The following is a 20,396-nucleotide window of genomic DNA, read 5'->3' as shown; positions in this document are numbered from 1 at the left end:
CGTGAGCTGCCGAGTGGAAAACCGCTGTAACGCTGTTCGCCTTGATCAGAGGCCATCCTCACCATAATAACACTACTTTAGGAGCAACGGAAGTCAGACGGCGGCTGGCGGTACTACAGTTTTGCACTCTGTGGCTCACGTTACCGCAGTAACGGTGGCCTTCAGGTTACATAAAAACGTGAAAGGCTCTCTCTAGAGCCAGTGTTTGGTTTGTTGGTTCTGTGCTACCGTAGAAACATGGTAGACTCCGTGAAGAGGACCCGCTCCCTTTGTAGACATGAAGAGGGCTCGTTCTATGCTAACCAAAACACCACGATTCCTAGTTTCAGGTGATTATACAATAATGAAATCATAGTTAGGAATATTATATCCCGTTTCTGCTAATGAAGCTCCAACTGGTTTTGTCTTACCTGTTCGATTGTCTTTGACGGGAGCCGCCACCTCTTCCACGCAGTCAGAAGGAAACCAGCCAGTGCGACCTTTCGATGTTCCCTCCCAGTATCCCCCCTCTCCTACACTTAACACTGAGACACAAATAGAAATAGATAAAGCATAGATATGGTGGATATTATTTAATTTGGGTGGTAAATTCATTGTCACAAACACTGTTATATATATCTTTCCCTCAACCTTCCTTGTTTACCTTAAGCTACCTTTTTTATATAATAAGTTGAACAATCCACTGAGAATGGCGAGGAAACTGTATTGCTTTGTGATGACTGGATGTGCCTGCTGGTGCTTCTCATTTCTCTTGTTTACAATCCTCTCTTCCTTGCTGTTGATGTTTTAGATACAGTAGTTTACATTTTTGTTCGCATTGAATGTAGCTGCACTGGAAGTACAGAATCTCAGCATTACTCAAAATCATCTGAAGTTGAGAATGTTTAGCTAATTATGATTAAAATGACGTCTGGGGGCAAGTTTTTCTCATATTCTCATGAATAACTATTTGTAAATTTTGTCTCTATCTTACCTTTAACTTTGTCGCCTTTGTTAAGTGAGAGCTCTCTGTCTCCACTAGCAGAGTGGGCACGAGTGGCCAGATAAACCCGCCCTGGCACGGCACTGTACATACGCTTCATCTGACCTCCCCCACTGCCCGCCGAGGTTGCACTACAGAGAGAGAAAAGAGAGAGAGAGAGAGAGAGAGAGCCTCTTACAAAGCCGAGAGATAAGACTGTGTCGCACACTGTGGAAAAACAAGTGAGACAAAGTGAGGCGACATACAGCTTGTCAGGCTGCATCAGAGACAGTCAGTAGTTGAGTCACACTAAACAGTCATACCAACAGTAAGAAGGATGTGTGCTGCAATCTTGTATTTACAAATAGTGTCTAGTAATCAGTACGTCAGATATATTGAAAGTGCAAAGGATTAGCAAGGATTTTAGTTTATTTTTCACCACAGTTCAACTAGAAGAGATGGTAGTGCCACACTGTCGGTCAGTCCACCACTTTGATCAAGCCTGAAGTATCTATGGGATGGATCAGGACAACATTTGGTACAAACATTCATAGTTCCTAGATGATGAATCACTTTTGTGATCTGTCACACTTAGCAGCATCATCCTTTCATTTGTCTGATAAAGTGCTGCAGGAATGAGTCCTAAAACCAGGAAATGAGTTAGCATTTTAGCACTTCCTGTTCCCTCGACTCGAGGACAATGAATTCCGAATGGGTTTTTAGTAGGGCTGTCAATCGATTAAAATATGTAATCACGATTAATCGCATGATTGTCCATGATTAATCGTGATTAATCACACATTTTTTTATCTGTTCAAAATGTAACCTTAAAGGGAGATTTGTCAAGTATTTAATACTCTTATTAACATGGGAGTGGGCAATAATATGCTTGCTTTATGCAAATGTATGTATATATTTATTATTGGAAATCAATTAACAACACAAAACAATGACAAATATTGTCCAGAAACCCTCACAGGTACTGCATTCAGCATAAAGCTTGAATCATAACATGGCAAACTCAAGCCCAACTTTGTGTTAATTAGCAGTCCTAATTAGCAAATGTTAGCTAACACGCTAAACTAAGATGGTAAACATTGGCATGTTAACATTTTGTCACTGTAAGCACCATAGCACAGTCTAACAGAGCCACGGCCATGGCTGTAGACTCAGCGGAGTAACTGCATCACTGTCTGACGTTTAAAAAACTTTTAAACCTCTATTTCTGTTGCCTTCCAGGACAACAATGGCCACCCGTACCGCACTGTAAATATGTGACATTCTTGCAGTTAAAAATAGTACAGAGTATGCAACTGAGACACAAATAGTAATGTTCCTCCATTCAGCTTATGGTAACTAGAGATTTAATGGCCCATGTTAGTAGATGGCCCTAAAGGACCTTATCAAAATAAGAACCCACCCCTCTCCCTCTCTTCATGCACACAGTATATCTTCCCTCCACAGGCTCCTCCTTACCCCTGTCTGCCTCTGGGCTGCCGGTGCCTCTCCTCTGTGTCACTCTGGCCTCCTCTCCCTCTGGATGGGGAGCGAGCACGAGTTCTGGGGCTGCTGGAGCTTCTGACGCCGATGGAGGCCCTGCGCTGGACCTGCAGAAAACACACCATATAGACAGAGCGTCAAACCTGACCCTGTAAATTACTATAAATCAAAGACTGAGAAAGAACAGCAAAGCATTATCTAATATCACAAAGATCAGCAGATGAGCATCCACCTAATGGTCCTCAGTACCTGTCCCGGGTTGGGATTGGTTGCAGCCTTGTTGGGCAGGGCCAGAGGGTCAGACTGGGTCATGGAGTTATCGCTGTTAGCGCGCAGTAGGGGGTGGGAATGAAGTGAGGGGAGAGGCAGGGTGTGGGCGCTCTCTTGTCGCGTGGGAACATACTTTGGCGATTCCAAAAAGGGCACTGAAGATGGGGTGTGTGAGGTTTACGGGTGAGGGTTCAGAGGTGACGAGTAAGGAGGAGTAGGAAGTGAGGAGGGGCAGTGGGGTTTGATGTGACAGGATGAAATGGAGGGAGAAATTAGGTAGATTGTTAGGGGAAAAAGAAGGGACATTGTAAGGGCAAATACATGATAGATTCAGGAAAATACAAAGAAAAGCAGGTGTTGGGAACAGATTGCAACACTTGGTGGCCCCCTCAGAAGAGACAGTTTGGCACGAAAGCTTACCTACGTCAGAATCTTTGTGGTTTTTGATGATTTCCCCGAGTTCAAAGTGACCAGACATAATAGCTAGCTGCAAACACAAAAAAACAAAATAAGATATAATTAGTTTAGCTATTGTAATTATTGCTATTTCTTGTTTTATTGTGTTGTGTACTTTTTCTCTTTTGGTTTGATAAAAGAAATAAAAATTACGTGCAGTTTTTATTGGTAGTTAAACCATTTACCTGAAAAGGGGTCTGACCATGCTTATTCTTTGCCTCCTTATTTGCTCCCCTGTACAGAAGGACGCGGATGCAGCTTTCCTGATCATCCAGAGAGGGAAAGCGATGGGTTAACACCTTTAGAAAAACCAGCAGCAGCAATTATGGTAATAATGGTTTCATATAAAAATAATCTGTTTCCATACTTGCCTTGTTGTACAGGGCAGAAATGTGAAGTGCAGTGTTCCCTGAGGCATTTTGAGAAGAGGTGTCTGCCCCATAAAACAGCAGATGCTCCAAGTGCTGGGCAAAGCCATTCTGGCAAGCCTTTCAGTGTCAAGAGTGTGATAGAAATATCCACAAATTGTCAGAATTAGAAAGTATTGAAAGTGAGGAGGGTGATTTCACACAGAAATGTTTCAGTAGAATAGAATTAGGCAGAAAAGGGGGAGAAGATGAAAGATATTGCAAAAGAGAAAGAAAGGGAGATAATATGTTTTACATCCACTTTTAGATCCATAATTACTCTTACAGAAAAACAGGTCAGAGCCAATTACATTACACCATGGTGGAAAAGAAAGGAAATAAAAAGCATTAAAACAACAGAAATGAGCCTTCAGCAGCCCGAGAGGTTCCCTCATGTTTTTTTTCTGCAGGGACGAAAATATCACAAGATACGTACAAAGTAAAGAAAGAAAACACAGAGCACGGCAAAGCCAAAATAAAATACCATGACAACCAGCTCGCAGCACAATTTACCAGAATGTCACAGAGACATGATGTAGGCAATGCACCCGTATCTACAGTAAGAAAGAGATGGTATCCAATGCTCTTTCTGAACTGGATTTGAGATGACCCAGATTTGACCAGGAAATTATGTGGTCACTTCATTCAGTTCATCTACATTTAATCATATCACGATTCTCAGTTTCCTCTGAAAGGCCGATGGGGATGATGACATGGTAGGATGAAGGGTACCTTATGTATTTCTTCCATTCCAAACTCCTCTTCATCCCTGTGCTATGGAAAGAGAGAAGGAGGGCAGGAAGGAGAGAGAATGGAGACGAGTGAGGAAGGGTGAGAGGAGACAGGGATGTGAGAAAATGCTGAGAGAGGCTGAGGGCGATGGTACATCAATGACATCAACCACAGAGATCAGGCACAGACATGTTGGTGCATTGCTTAAGTTTACAGGAAGAGAGACAAATACCAGAGATGCGTAACGTAAAAATATGGAAGGAAACGATGAAACCACATGGAAATCAATGGATGGACAGATAGGTAGATTTATAATATTAAAGGGATAGTTTGGGTGTTTTGAAGTGGGATAGTATGAGGTACTTAGCCATAATCAGTGTATTACCTAAAGTAGATGTCGAGCGGCACGCCCCCAGTTTGGGAAACAGACAGGAGTTACCACACAGAACCAAGGCAATGTTCAGTTCCCCGTAGGCAAGGTAAAGCGTTGAAATTATTCTAAATATATGTAGCGTGCACTTAAACAGATATTGATTTTTTAGGTGAGCCTTTCTTTTAGGTGGCTCAAATACGTTTTGCTGCCTGCCCCGTCCACAGCAGTACATTGCTTTGCTCTTGTGCGGTAACTCCTGTCTGCTTCTCCAAGCTGGAGGCGTGCCGACCATCATCTACTGTAGGTAACACACTGACTATGGATAAGTACCTCATACAACCCCACTTCAAAACACCAAATCTATTCCTTTAAACTGTCCATTGGTACCTGATGGGACTCTTCCCAGCCGTTCTCGTCCCTTGACCCCAGCCTCGACCGGTAATACAGCAGGGTCTCGCAGCAGGTGGTGTCGCCCCCTGTCAGTACAGTGTGGTACAGCGGGGTCAGGCCACAGCGGTCTTTGTAGTTTGGAGACGCTCCAAGGGACAAGAGAGCCTGGCAAGGAGAGACAAAAGAAAAACATTACTTTTCTAATGTGTGGGGGTGTGCATATTCTGTCTGTGATAAGAAATAGCCGAGCTGAGAAAGAAAGAAAGAAAGAAAGAAAGAAAGAGATAAAAAAACATGATAAACATGTTCATGTCTAAATCAATTATATGTATATAAAGTTTAATTATTTAAAATATGATCTCATATATACTACTATAGCAACATGAGGCAACTACCAGAGCTCCAAAAAGGCAAAATCATCTGTTTCCAATTGCAAGTGCATACTTTAAAGGAAAGTAACAGCAGTCACAATGTGAACCTAACCAATCGTGTTATGCCTACAGTATTTAAGGAACCGTCAAATACTTCTAATCATCTTTCAATCCAATGACCATCCACATTCGATGCAGCATTTGCAATTTATTCACTTTAACATTAAATACTTTTTATATGAGATGTTTATGTGACTTTGCCTAAACCCTATAAACTCTTATAGCAATCATTCAATTTATTCTGTCCTACTTGAGTGTGTTTGCAATATGTATGCCGCTTTAATTCAAAGTCCTTACCAGCAGCCCAGCGTGATTGTGAGCCCTAACAGCTTTGTGCATCGGTGTGAAGCCGTCTCTGCTCCTAAAGTCCAAATGAGAGCCTCCCTGAACCAGTAGCCTGATGCCCTCCATCGGCAGGCCCGACTGCACAGCCACAGTTAGCGGGGTCTCTGGGGTCAGGTAGAAAGGTGTAAGTGAAAATAAGTATTTCATATCACCATCCAATACCACTTGTAAAATCATTTCTTTGAAATCAAAGAACAAATCTAGCCAAATAGTGTAATTTCCACAGTGAGAGTCAGCACACACAGCTGTTGTGGCAAACTCACCTCCACTGTCAGGGTCATGAAAATTTGAATCAAGACCTTTATCAAGGACTTTTGCCATTTTCTCTATTGCTCCAGTCTGAATGTAATCCAGGAACTTCTTCAGACTGGCCTGAGAGGGGTAGAAGAGGAAGGAAAAGAATGTCGGAGTGGAATTGAATACTGTGCACCAGCAATATTCAATAGACACGAGAAGAAATACCTTTGTGCTGAGTTTGGAGAGAGCCTTTTCATCCAGATTCGTCTGTTTATAAACTCTGGTTTTGTACCTAAACTGAGGATGCAGAAAAAGATACGTGTGAAAACTGTGATTCATCATCACACTGCAGCACAGTTCAGTTTATCAGTACATAGTGGAAATAACAAAAAGATTATTATTTTCTGTGCTGTAAATCTGTACTTCAGGTGGTGTTTTACAATCTGAACAAAGCGAAGCTGGGAACTGGAAATTGAAAATAGATTTCATAGAAAAAGCAAATCATTAAATGTAGTTAATTTCAGCATTGCAGCTTTAAAGCACAAAAAACGCCATTATTCTTGTTAACTGCAGCTAAACTCTCTCACTGTTTCCAGAAATTCACTCTTCCCACTCAGAGTCGTTGGAACAGCTCCATGAGTTGTTTCTTTAAAATATTAAATCACATTTGGTTGCTTAATCACATGTACAGTAAGGCTGCAGTGGAAATGCCTGAATTCTATAAATGTCTTTATAAAAATGGAAATTGTGTACATAGAAGCATGTTGACTATTTATTCTAATGGTCATTAAATCTCTTTTACCAACCAGATATGTCATCTAGGGCAGATTTATTTTATACACAGTAAAAGCTACATATCCATATAAAGCTATACACATCATAGGATCTGACATACTGTATAGTCTCACATTTCTAAATGGGGCCAAACAAACAAACACAGTCATGGAGGGATCTGATCAACCAAGTACATACTATGGAAAGGATAACCTATATAATTAAAAACCAAAGACACTGATAATAAATGGAGAAAATGGAATGAACACTGTAAGCATATGAACTACAAAACATGTTTAAAGGCCCATGTATTGACCATTTTTATTTTTTTTCCCCCAAATATGGCCCATGTTCTGATCATGTTTTGCTTTCTTTTCTGCAGTTTTCTTATTCTTCTCTCCCTCTTCTCTCTTATATGGCCTGTGGGGAAGTAGGTTTTTATTAATGAGCGGAATAAGGGGAACTATTATGATGACATACTCTTGTTCGTACTTATTTCACTATAATATTATGCATTTCCTTTCGTTATGATCATGATTATTATTATTTTAATGAATCTACAATTGATTTACTACTCACTTACTTACATTATTATTAATATTATTATTAATATTATTATTAATAATAATAATAATAATAATAATAATAATAATAATAATAATAATGATAATAATAATAATAATAATAATAATATTTTCTCAGTTTGTTTATCTGTTTCTGCTCATCCATTCATCCATCTGCAATGGACCTTTATTTTATTTTTATTATTTGTTTCCCTTCTCTTTTCTTTCTTCTTTATGATCATGATTATTATTATTTTAATGAATTTCCATTTATTTTCCACTTGCTTACTTAATATTATTATTATAATAATTATTAATGATAATAATAATAATAATAATAAGAAGAAGAAGAAGAAGAAGAAGAAGAAGAAGAAGAAGAAGAAGAAGAAGAAGAAGAAGAAGAAGAAGAAGAAGAAGAAGAAGAAGAAGAAGAAGAAGAAGAAGAAGAAGAAGAAGAAGAAGAAGAAGAAGAAGAAGAAGAAGAAGAAGAAGAAGAAGAAGAAGAAGAAGAAGAAGAAGAAGAAGAAGAATTATAATAATAATAATAATATTAATAATAATAAGAACAATAATAATAATAATAATAATAATTTGTCAGTTTGGCTGTTTTTGCTTACCTTTATATTATTATTTTTATTATTTTTCCTTCTCTTTTCTTTCTTTGTTTTTCTTTCCACTCATATAAGAATATTGCTGTTGGATTTACATATGATGATTATGTTATGGTTCATTGTCTTATTCATTGATACTGTGTGAGAACAAAGTACATGTATGGTTTAACTGAATCAATAAAAAAAAGTAAAAAAGAAAAATCTAAATGTTTTATAGCCTTCTCTATTCTAACATGAATAAAAGTATGTGCTGAAATCCAGCCACTGTGATTCCAAAATCTATCAGCCCCTCAATAGATTACCATTGTTTTTTTTGGCTGGTGAGTGAAGCGAGTCTAACTGCCACTTGTACATCTTACCAGAATTTGGCTGGTGGCTGGTGCTAATTTCCAACCATGGTGAAATTAAAAGTATTGGTGTAGAATACGCTCTAGAGAATCAGTCTTCAAAAGCCCCATTGAGGCATGAATACAACATCCTTCAAAAGATGAATGCACTGTGTTCAGGTATGTTTGCTTTCCGCTCTCTCTGAATGGGAGATCACGTCAACATACAAAAACACTTGACTAGATGTGCTGTCTGCAAAGAGGAGTGCGGAGGTGAGAGGAGAAGTCTAAACTCCTATCTAGCAGCTGACAGCTGAACTGAACCACAAACTGCACCTCAGATAGCCGGAGAACAGCTGCATGTAAAAGCATCTGTGACGTGTTTGGCCAGGATAAAAGAGCAATCTGGCCTAATACTTAGATTGAAATAACTACAATGTACTTATTAGTAAGTGGTGGCACACAGTAAGAACTAACAGCATCCAAAAACTACTCTATACCAGCAAATACTGGTGCAATTCATGTTATAAATACATATACTCATGGTGCTGTGAGATACATTCTGCTGTGGAGCAGAATTTAGGCACAAGGTCTCATCAGTACAGAGACATGGCCTCATCTGGAACCTTGTCAAGAATGTAAACACTTTGGTTTGAAGCCAAACCCTGAGTGTGGGATAGTCTCTCAGCCCTACCCAGCTCACAAACATTTACAGTAGCTGGACCACCAGAGGGCACTCTGAGATAATCATATCACAGCATGACTACCTCATATTGATGTCGTCTCACAGCCCACTTCCTAAAAAGTGGAGATATAATATAATTTGTAAGTTACGTAAAGCACGGAATGAAATTAAATCCATGAGGTGGATATTATTTTTGTCAAGATCCATTCATTTACTGCGTTGAACATGGGGATTCTAATAAAAAAAGTAAACTTTGAGTAATTTGTCTGCAATTGTAGAACACTCCTTTTGGTTTTTACTTAGTTATGAGCAATAATGTTTTCAAATTATGATGCAGTGGCAGTAGTTAATGTCATCAAACTACAGACGTTGCAAAAGATGCACACAAAGATGCTGTTTTTTTGAAACTTTTTTTTCCTGTATGCAATTTGGCGATGACAACCATGCTGTATTTTATGTTCAGTAATAAAGAGTGTACTCGGTGAGGGCAGTAGCCACTGAGGGAACTGACGTCATGTCTATCTTTTGTGGGAATTTGGGGGGTTGTAGCAATGCTTTCTGGGTATTTTATGGGCTAGGATTTTTAGACTTAGAAAGCAATCAGCTTTCATCCATCTATTAATATGTTAGTACTCATTTTATTATAATACTATGCTTTTCCTTTCGTTATGATCATGGTTATTGTTATTATTTAATCAAATTTCAATTTATTTTCCTCTCACTCACTTACTTACTTACCACTATTATTATTATTATTATTATTATTATTATTATTATTATTATTATTATTATTATTACTAATATTTTAATTGTTTGGCTGTTTCTCCTTGCCTTTATTTTATTTTATTTATCAAATTAATTGATCTTTTCTTCTTTTTTATTTGTTCTATTCTTTTTTTCTCTTTTCTTTCCCCTCACATAGAAATATTGCTTTTTTTATGATTGTGCTGTGGCATGTGCTTTGTCTTGGTCATTGGAATTGTGTGATGGAGTTATTTTGTATCTTGGAGAATAAAGCGCATGTATTGTTTAGCTGAGTCAACAAATAAAAAGTTAATTTTTTATTGACAACTTTTAGGCCAGCATATAAATACATAAAGTATTTCCCCACCAGCTTGTTATTCCTGGGAGAAGCATTTAGAGTTTTTGGGAAATAAAATAGGCAGTATAACTGAACATTAAACTGTAAGAATAGTCAGAATTTTCTCTGAGGTGTTGGTGCTACGAGTATACTTGGACTTATGACCTCAGTAAATCTAAAATTCTGGCAATGGCCACTTTCCCACTATTTCCACCTCCATACCTCCAGGTAAGGCACCCCTTTCTCAAAGGTCTGTGCGTAGTCACGCAGGGCCCGCTCCTCCTCCAGGAACTTGGCGTCCCGTCCATCTCCAGCCGGCTGGAAGAGGCCGTAGTTGTAGACGTCCCACAAAGATTCGCTGAGGGAGCAGATGATCTGCTGCTTGGCGTTCCACACCGTGCAGTCCGGGTCAAACTGGAGACACCTCTGACAGAAACACAGAGAGAAGACAGAGCAGCGGGGAGGTCAGCTCATGTTTCCCTCATCTACTATACCTGCTGAGTCTGAAATAGTAATGGTTAATAATAATAACAGTTTTTAGAGGGCAAAGTGTCATGCATCAAAATGAAAGAGTAAGTTCACCCCCAAAAAGTAAAAATACGAACGACAATGTTTTTTCTAACAGTTACATACAATCAAGAACTTGTCAGCGAACTGGTTTAATCTGAAAAATAACATTGTTATAGAATAAAATAAAGTACTTGCGCTCCACATCAACCAGCTACAATTATAAAAAGCAGCCGACATGTTCAGAGATCAGTTATCACATATGTTACAGTATAATATAACAGAGGCCATTCTGCCTCTGAGTTGATGCATGACTTATACTTTAAGTACATTTTGCAGAAAATACTTCTGTACTTTATCCGAAATTAATCTTTGAAAGTAGGACTTTTGTTTGTGATAAAGTATTTTTATGTTGTGGTATTGGCACTTTTACTTAAAAGTGCAGTGCGTAGGATTTGGCGGCATCTAGCGGTGAGGTTGCAGAGTGCAACCAACTGACTCTTCTCCCGTGTGCGAAGCATGTAAGAGAACCACGGTGGCCAATGCGAAAACGCGAATGGCCATATCAAGAGCCAGTGTTTGGTATGTCCGTTCTGGGCTACTGTAGAAACATGGTGGACTCTGTGAAGAGGACCCGCTCTCTATGTAGATATAAACGGCTCATTCTAAGGTAACGGAAAAGCAATGATTCTTAGTTTCAGGTGATTATAGACTACAGAAAACATACTTATTAAAAATATTATATTCCATTTCTGACAATATATATATAATAATAGATCCCCCTAAATGTTACACACTGTTCCTTTAAGTAAACAGTCTAAATATTTCTAGATGCTAGGTGTCATAATAGAAGCTATAGCCTCTCTTCTATCATTGTTTCTCTGATCTTAGTCTACTTATGTTCTTTTTTTCTCAAGAAATAAGATGATTTCTGCCTTTCACAGCTCTCAGTCTTTGAGAAAAGTCAATATCATAAAAAAACAAAAACTAATTCAATGCTAGTGTGTGTGTAGACCTGCGTGCACACAATTCTATTAATCCACACAACTTCAGCTATATTTAGTCAGTTTGGTTAAATAGCTGGCCAATGGTATTTAATTATTATGGATTAATAATGTAGCACGATGGTTTTAACATCAGTTGGTGAGTGATGAATGCTTGAGAATGTGGTGTGTGTGCAGAATATGAATGCGTTACTTTTAAATAATTAACCGTCTGCCCATCTACATTCATGGAGATAAGATGACTTGAGCTGTCCTTACAGTCTATCAGGATATAAGGGTCTATTTATTTCATTTTTTTCTCTTTACTCCTGATGATGTAAAGATTCTATACTGGGATAAATATTTCCCTTTTGTAATTTTTTTCCCTTTGATCTCTGCATGCATAATGTCTGATTTGCGCCACAATCCAGAGGAGAAAGAACAAACTAGCTGGAAGAGAAAAGCTCCTTTGCCTCGTACTATACGTCTGTGTGTGATACACCAGAGGCTCTCCATGGATATACCATGTGTACCGGCTATGCCTAACTAGATTTCACAGTGATTTGTGCCCATTTCGCCCATATTATTACATTTCCTTGCATTTCTATGATTTTTTTTTGTCCTTTCCTTATTAAAGTCTGGAGCCGGAGGACAGAGCTGACCGGGAGTAAGGCTTTAACAACGGGGCTGAGAGGTCTCAATGAGATGTGTGCGTCATGCATCAATGCTATTGTTCCATTTCAGAGATTTGTAAGTAAAAATTGCACTGCTCAGCACACTTTCATGTCCCCCCCCCCCCTCTACAGCTTCCCCCCCACTAGGTTGCACTATTTGATAGTGTAGCCAACTCTATTGGCATGGCAACCAGTTCATTAGCGAAGGCAGGCACCCGTTGCCGTAGCAATGTCTTGGTGGTCCCTGGGAGGTAAACCACATGATGGGGATGTGCGTGTGTGTGTGTATGTGCGCGCAAATAAGTGAGGTATACGTGTGCGTTCTTCTGTGAGTGTAATTGTGCAGTGTTGTGTATATTACCACAGTGTGTGTGTGTGAAAGAGAGAGAGAGATCGAGTGGCTAATCCCTGAGAGAGAAGTCTAATGTAATGTATACTGTATATTACAGTGACACTTCTTTCCCCATCGTTCCGTTCTATACGACCAAAGGGTTTTCTGAGATCTTTCTGCCAGTACTTGTCCCCACTCAGGAGAGTTATTTAGACCTACACCGTGCAGTACTATGGTTTTTTGTAAATGCATCTTCCTCTTAGCTTGTTCATTCCCCACCTTTCTCTTCATAGCGTTTATTTCCTCCCCTCACTCTCTTTAACTAGCTCCTAATATCCACTCCCTCTCTTCATCTCTCTCCTAATTCAGCTCAATATTATTTCAGCTGCGAGGTTCGGGGTGCGGAGTGTTTTTTTGTCAGTGTTGCGCAGAGCTGAATATGATGCCTGTGGCTGACGGAGACCAACACAGATGCCTTCCACAATATTCCTTCCTTTCCAGTGTAACTCACTTCCCCAGCTCTCCCCAAACTCATTAAAACCTTTAAGATAATTAGCAATTACTGTTATATTGAGGGCAGATTAGCTGACATGTAGAACAGTCGGCATGTTCAGGGAGTTGAAAATGGAGAAAGGGATATTGTGTGTGTGTGTGTGTGTGTGTGTGGGGGGGGTTACAGTGGGGCACCCGTTCTCACCTGGAAATGCAGTGTGTGGGCTGGCCAATTCTCACCTGCTGCCGCCGTACAGCGGAGAGCTGCTGCAAGTGTGAATTGATACTAACTTCAGTTTTGCAAATTAATTATGACCATACCTGACCCGAGGCAGATGCTTTACATGGTGTTGTTGACTGAATGTGTCAGCCCCTCGCAGGTTGCTCAACACAAGTCAAGCTCTGTGTCTTTTTTCCTACTTCCTTTTGGGATTCATCCCCTGGGCTTGTGGGATGGATGGAAATGGAAATGCTTTGAAATAAGAGATGTGCTTGTACAGTTGTGCACACTATTTGGATAATGTAAAACAAAATGTATGCGTCAAGTACCCATGGGGGTCTTCTCAGCAACTCATTTGAAACAGATGTTGAGTCAACACTGCGGCAAAATGATTGAAAAAAAGGTTTTGTTTTGTTTGTACTTGCACGAAGATCAGAATCAGTAAAGGTTACATAAGCTAAATGCACAATAAAGTAGCCTGAGCTATCTTTTTTTATTATTCTATTTGTTGAATTAAAGCTATCTATCTCTTCCTCTCTGAGGCAGTAATACCAGAGGGAATTGGCTTGAACTACTTCCTCATTTGGAAAGACCTCCAGTCAGTGCCCTGTTTGCAAGGGAGACTTTTCTACATAGATAACTAGACTTTTAAATGTTTGATTTTGATTGAGCATGATAGTTCATTCTTTTAAATTTTTACTTATTCTTCTCACAAATTTTGGATATGAGCAACTGACCTGAGCAACTGACCTGTGCAACATTATTTTTTGTGTGCCTCGACTTCACTGAATCTTTGAACTCATGGAAGTTTTGTAGATTTATATCAGTTTCAGATTAGGGGTCAATAGGCGTTATCGCTATAAGCCCCATAGATGTGGGTCAATAGGTGCCTACTACACCCAATATTAGGTTTTATCATCTATTCACATGGTAGATAGAAGGTATAAAAGAGCATGACAGTGACCTCTAGTGACCGCAGTAATTATGACAGCAGCAGAAGTAGAAATCAGGTGCTGTAGTATAGACAGCGTATAGACATGAGTGGTTGCGGGTCGGGGGAGATGGAGGGGACACAAAACACAGGGGGTCGCATCCTGTGTGAAACCAACAACATGTAGTTGTCTTTGTGTTGACAAGCATTAAAGGATATCTTTGTTTTTTTCTAACCTGGACCTTTGTTTCTGTGTCTAAGTGACTAATGAAGACAACTCTTTTTGAAATTGGTCCAGTATTGAGGGAGAACGCTGCCGCCGCCAGCCGCTAATCGAGCTGTAATGTAATCATTTGGGGCAACCTGGCACCATCAATTTACGTCCACTAAAAGTATTAGTTTTGCCACTGACAGGCTCAGATTGTTATTATACTGTTAGTGTCTGACAAAATTATGGAAACCCTACAGAGAAATAAAACCTTTTTTATTACCTTCTGTTTTCCATTTGTTATTGTGTCATGTGACTTGTTGCCGGAAGAGACAACGGTGGAAACGAGAGTGAGAGTTGGAGAGAGAAGTGCCGGTGTTGTCAGAGTTTGTTGTGTTGGACTACAGAAAGTGTATCTTAGTGTTATCTAAAAGGTTTTCAATGTCATGGCTGAATACTTAGCTGATTTCGATAATGTGGATGTGATGGGAGATTTCAGAATGACATTTCTCTGAGCCAGACGCACAATAAGAAACAGACCGGATCAAGTGAAAGGTGAAAGAAAAACATTTCATTTCTCTGTAGGGTCCTTTCCATAATGTTGTCAGACACTTATAATAACAATCTGAACCTGTCAGTGGCAAAAACAAGCACTTTTAGTGGACGTAAACTGATGGTACCAGGTTGCCCCAAATGATTACATTACAGCTTGTTTAGCAGTGTTCTCCCTCAATACAGGACCAATTTCAAAAAGTTTTGTCCCCATTAATCACCAGGTTGAAAAATAGTGAAGTTTTCCTTTAAGTTTCACTTTCATTTTTGAACAGTAGTTATTTTAAGCCAAAACATGATATTTTGTTACCTCAACCTAAAGAAGCTGTTTTGTTTGTGTTCAAAACGAAACGTTTCATTCAGATTTACGTGTTAGAATGTGTTGCTTTGAAATTTCGCTTTCACTTCTAAACACAGTAGGTGTAGTGGGCCCCTATTGACCCACATCTATGGTGGTTATAGCAACTGATAACGCTTATTTAATGGGCGGATAACAGTTGAATTGGGTGTTGATTCTGTTATATTTTTGTATTTTGATGCTTTGGCAACATTGTTTTATGAAACTTTCATGCCGATAACGACACTTTGAATTACATTTTTTTTTATTGTATCATGTGTAAGGTGTCTTTGTTTCATGAAATGTCTGCAAAGTGTTTGGCCGTAGTGTTTGGGATGGGAACATGCACCTACTGTTTGTTTGAGGTCGGGAATCCCAATGCGGAACACCATCATGGTCATGTAAGCGTCCTCCATGGGGGCCACTGTGGTCATGCTGCGCTCCATGAGAGCTCGCCTCTTCTGCAGCGCGTTCAGGCCTGTGTGATGAGGCAGCTGATTGGCTGCGATGGCATGATGCTGTTGCTTATTGGCTGGTTGATGATGTAGCAGGGCTTGATTGTTCATGTATGCCCGGTTGCCCAGGTTGCCCGGCCTCAGCGGTCGGTCTGCTCTCTGTCTACCGACCACGATGGCTGCTGGTTTCACCACCTCGCCTCCTTTCCCTTCCCAGGATTGTCGTCCTCCCGTCATTTCCTTCTCCTCCAGACCCTCTAACCCTCCATTCTCCGTGTCAGGTCCATCTTCCTCTTCTCTGTTTTCTCTTGCCTGCTCCTCTTCCTCCTCCTCATCCTCCCCATCTTTGTCGTCCTGACCGGGATAAAAGTGCTCGTTATTTCCCAGCATCCTTTGCTGTGCAGGGGTCACTGCAGAGAGGGCTGAGTGACATAGCTGTCATGGAGACAAAACATGGCTATCCCATGAGACTGGCCTCATCCTTAGAAACATGCTGTGGGAAACAGGCAGAAAAGGGAGTAAACGTTGGTCATTTAACTCTTAACAATATCATTGATAGAGTGAATTAGCAAAATTAGAAAGTATGTAAAAAAAAAAAAAGACACGTGCAACAATAGAAAAACTAGCCACCGGCAATGCTAATAAGTCCACATGTGTGAATGAGCACACAGCTGGTCCACATTTTCCATTTAGCCACTGGGAATGCATTGGGGAAAAGCAGGCTGATGAGAGACAGGCTATATATAAACACTGTGAATTTGCATCACAGGTTCTTTGCAGAAGAGAGTGAGTTGGATATGAAATTCAGCTTCACATGAGGTCAAGATCACTGCTACCTTGTGGTAATGGAGCCGAACTATGTCTGAGGCACAACCCAGGGCCTTAAAGGAAAATTCCACCCTCAGATACTTTCACTGTTAGTTAAACATCATCAGTGACGCTCGTTGTGATGCAGCTGTGATCTTTAAATGAGGAGTTGCGATTGACCTCTTGGCTTACTCACTGTCGTACTTGACCATGTCGTTCACTGATGTGATACTTTTCCCACAATACCTTGTGACAGCTATAAGAAGAACAATGTGGCTGGCAGTATACTCCAGACCAAATCAAAGTTGATTTATTTGCTCAAGCAAGGTTATGGATTTGGAACAAAAAACATAAGGCTTGTGCATCGATCGCTGCTGTGTAGAAAGCCTATGGCCAGGTGAACTTGTCAATATTCACACATACTAGAGTGATTTTTTAATACCCTCCAACACACCCTCAGCTGCAGTCGGTGAGAACTGTTTGGTTACATTCAGTATCAGAAAATCATTTGTGTTTTCAGTTTACGTCTATTAGTTCTAATATGAACAGGTTTATTTATTGCTTTGAGGAACTAGTGAGTCCCTTTTTTTTTTTTTACCTAAATGGGCTTTATTCTATTGTAGTGTTGTCAGTTATGAAACAGAAAATGTTCCCATATACTCAGAACATTCCCCTGGGTGCTCTCAGTATCATCTATAAAATCTCTCCTCATTCATCGTCTATGGAGCAGCTCCACACTTTATACCCTATGACATCACAAGTTTGAGTTTTAGCTCTCTAGTTTTTGGATTTGGGAGAGAGTTGTTCATGTTTACTAATATTTTTTGGACTGTCTTAAATCATAGGAATAACGCGTGAATTTTGAAAATGGGCGTAGTTCCCCTTTAAGGGGCTTTTACTCAGCAACGGTATCCAGATGAGTCTGTGAACCCGCATTCACTCAGCGTGCATATGTTGACATAGTCTGAGAATAAATTCAATTTAATTTGAAGTATGTTGTAAAAGTGCAGGAGTTTTTTCCAGCAGAGAAAAGCAACGGTCACACCCTTAATTAAAACTGACATCAAAACATGATCATTACTGTTGATAATTCAGATAGCTGAAGCATTTTCTGGTACAAAACTCAACTGACATTACATGAATAATATATTGATTGACATGATGTCAGGTCTTCTGCATTTGGACCTGCATCACAGACAGCTATTTAAAACCCGTCTTAAAAGTGTCTTAGGGTGGATTTTTGCTTTAAGATTATTTAATTGCTTCAGTGTGTTTCAGATTTGGCATACTGGCGCCTCCATATGTTCTGTCCTGGTTTTTGGTGGTGATGAAGTCTGGCTAAAGGGGCTTTGCCATCATGCAGATCTGGACCATTGCCAACAGCCGCCTTAATGATGGTGAATGACGTAGGGAATCTCCCACTTGTCTCATTGGCAGTTTGGTGCTCTGAATATCATATGAGTTGGGGGGCTGAAATAGACGGGTATGGACAGGACAGATGGAACTCAATAAAATATCAGATGAAATTAGGACACAGATCTAAACTCATTCAATCACAGATTACCAACATGCAGATACTTAAAGGGTCAATCTGTTTTAGTAAAATGTGTAGAAAACATGGTGCTGATGAAGGTTAAAGGGGCATTAAGTGATCTATGACTTTTGACTTATCAACCTCTATCGGTGACCAAGGACATCGACAGGTGTCTGGCACAGCTTACAGTGGCCTGTAATTGACATAAATAATAATGTAGAGATGAAGAAGCTAGCCAATAGCCAGAGATCCAACAGAAACACTCTGATTGTTGCACAGTTGAAAATGTGTGTCTGCACGACTTTATACTTCTTTGTGAGGACCAAATATCCTTGCTGGTTGGTTGAGGTCAGAGTTAGTGTGCGTCCACACCTGTAGTTAGGTTAATTTGGTCTGGACCAAAGGAAAAAATTATGTGTTTCGTGTTCATACAGACTTTTTACAAACGAACCAGAGGATTAAACATGAAGTTATACAGACTGACAGGTAATTCGTTGATAGGCCTGTTTTAGCGATTGCCATCCTGCATCATCAGGACCCAAGTGGGGAAATCAAATTCTGGTGAGTGACAGAAGTTTATGCGGCAATCTAACGCTCCCAGATGACTGGTGCTAACGCTTAGTCCGAACGTCGGGGAGCACATGGAAACAGGCATGAGACAAGCACTTCATGAAGTTAATGAACTGACAAAGTACACAGTGTCGAATACAAGCACAGCAGTTTTAACAGCTTTTGACCTATTGATTGGGGAAAATACCCATGCTGACGTGTTTATATTAGGGCTGTCAATCGATTAAAATATTTAATCGTGATTAATCGCATGAACAACTATAGTTAATCGCGATTAATTGCAAATTAATCACACATTTTTTTTATCTGTTCAAAATGTACCTTAAAGGGAGATTTAAGTAAAGTTGTGCATTAGAATTAGGATCAGGATTTTGGTTATTTGTTAAGGCAACCTTTTAGGCTTGCGACCCCTTACAGTTCACAAAAAAACAAAGATTTGAGAGAAGTGCATAAGCTTAACTTTGGGTTGCAGAAATATGTTTTATTTTCTGCTTTCCTGTACTGTTATTTATCTTGTGACGCCCCCGTGATTTATCTCTGTGGAGGTCCTGACCCTCAGGTTGGGAACCACTGGGTTGAGGTAATGCTCAATTTTAGAGAGACGGGATCAATCAGTTTTTAGACCTTGTAGAAATATGAAGAGATAAAGAGAGATTGGCCTAGATATCGCTCAGTATAAAACCTGGCCAAGTCCTGCAGCCAGGGTCTGAAATTCAATTTTTTCCTCACCTGCCACTGTGGCAGGTCACTGAACATTTCTACTGGCCACTCATTTTTTTTTTGTCTGCCACATCTGAAATCTATCTGCAACGCTTTACAATTATAAACACTGAGTCAGTAGTACCAGACAGTAGAGGAATTGCTTTTAAAAAATAATATTTCTTAATATAAGGAAATCCAATCTACCATGGTGGCAGGTGCCCTAAAATTTTTCCCTGCCACAGCCAACATTTACCCTGTATTTGGCAGCTGGCAGGTGCTCATTTCATTCCCTGCCTACAGCTATGCACTATCATTGTTTCTTTCATGCAATGGAACAACCAAAGGCCAAAAGGAAGTCTGCTAGTTGAGCATTTTAGGGCGAAAGAGCGATACCACAGAGGGAAGAAGACTGGCTGTGGTCGATTCCCCAAGATGCTCTGAGAGTGACAGGGTGGGCCACTTCGACACAAACACAATGTCTGTCAGAGCAAGTGAACCAGGGAGGACAAAAAGGAGAAAACTGAAGGATAAAAATCGCAACCACTTGAGAAAAAAGTATCGAACCACTTACGGTACATTAGGGGAACGTGATGTGATTAATGAATAAGAATGTTTTGGGCTGGCTAACATATAAAGCTTTTTTTCATTAGGCATTCTACTGCTGGCAGTAAACCGAAAATCTCTCCAATCAAAAGCTGACAAAGCGGGGCGTGTTAACACTCACAAGGTTTTGGAGATTAACACTATCATTCAAGTACACCAGGAGGGAATAGAGGAGGTTGATTTATGAACAAAGTCTCATCAAATATTGAACAACATTGAGTCTGCGCTAGGCAAGATAAGGACCTCGAAGGACAGGCTGAAAGTAGACGGGAGCCTAATAATTGGGATGTAAAAGCGAAAGGGGAATACACAAGAGAGAAAGACGGAGAGAGTTGTAGTTTGCATAAA

The 20,396-nt window shown here is 39.9% G+C and overlaps 1 protein-coding gene across 4 annotated transcripts in view; it reads right to left on the bottom strand.

The window, feature by feature from the left end:
- The window catches only part of LOC119479394 (SH3 and multiple ankyrin repeat domains protein 1-like), a 62,966-nt gene that overhangs the window by 18,670 nt on the left and 23,900 nt on the right, over window positions 1-20,396 (bottom strand). For 3 of the 4 annotated variants that reach the window (XM_037754932.1, XM_037754929.1, XM_037754930.1), the window contains exons 3-16: window positions 15,731-16,325; window positions 10,365-10,568; window positions 6,328-6,399; window positions 6,129-6,237; window positions 5,818-5,969; window positions 5,087-5,254; window positions 4,327-4,368; window positions 3,559-3,675; window positions 3,373-3,450; window positions 3,152-3,218; window positions 2,711-2,886; window positions 2,438-2,568; window positions 974-1,113; window positions 411-524 (exon numbers count right to left, since the gene is read on the bottom strand). In XM_037754932.1, the coding sequence (XP_037610860.1) occupies window positions 411-524; window positions 974-1,113; window positions 2,438-2,568; window positions 2,711-2,886; window positions 3,152-3,218; window positions 3,373-3,450; window positions 3,559-3,675; window positions 4,327-4,368; window positions 5,087-5,254; window positions 5,818-5,969; window positions 6,129-6,237; window positions 6,328-6,399; window positions 10,365-10,568; window positions 15,731-16,222 (2,062 nt within the window). In that variant the 5' untranslated portion in view covers window positions 16,223-16,325. The remainder of the gene's footprint in view (window positions 1-410; window positions 525-973; window positions 1,114-2,437; window positions 2,569-2,710; window positions 2,887-3,151; window positions 3,219-3,372; window positions 3,451-3,558; window positions 3,676-4,326; window positions 4,369-5,086; window positions 5,255-5,817; window positions 5,970-6,128; window positions 6,238-6,327; window positions 6,400-10,364; window positions 10,569-15,730; window positions 16,326-20,396) is intronic. The other variant, XM_037754933.1, reaches the window with a different exon arrangement.

Source organism: Sebastes umbrosus, chromosome 20 (assembly GCF_015220745.1).
Source record: "Sebastes umbrosus isolate fSebUmb1 chromosome 20, fSebUmb1.pri, whole genome shotgun sequence".
Lineage (NCBI taxonomy): Eukaryota > Metazoa > Chordata > Actinopteri > Perciformes > Sebastidae > Sebastes > Sebastes umbrosus.
The sequence above is the reverse complement of the archived record's forward strand: the minus strand, read 5'-3'. Positions and strand labels throughout refer to the sequence as shown.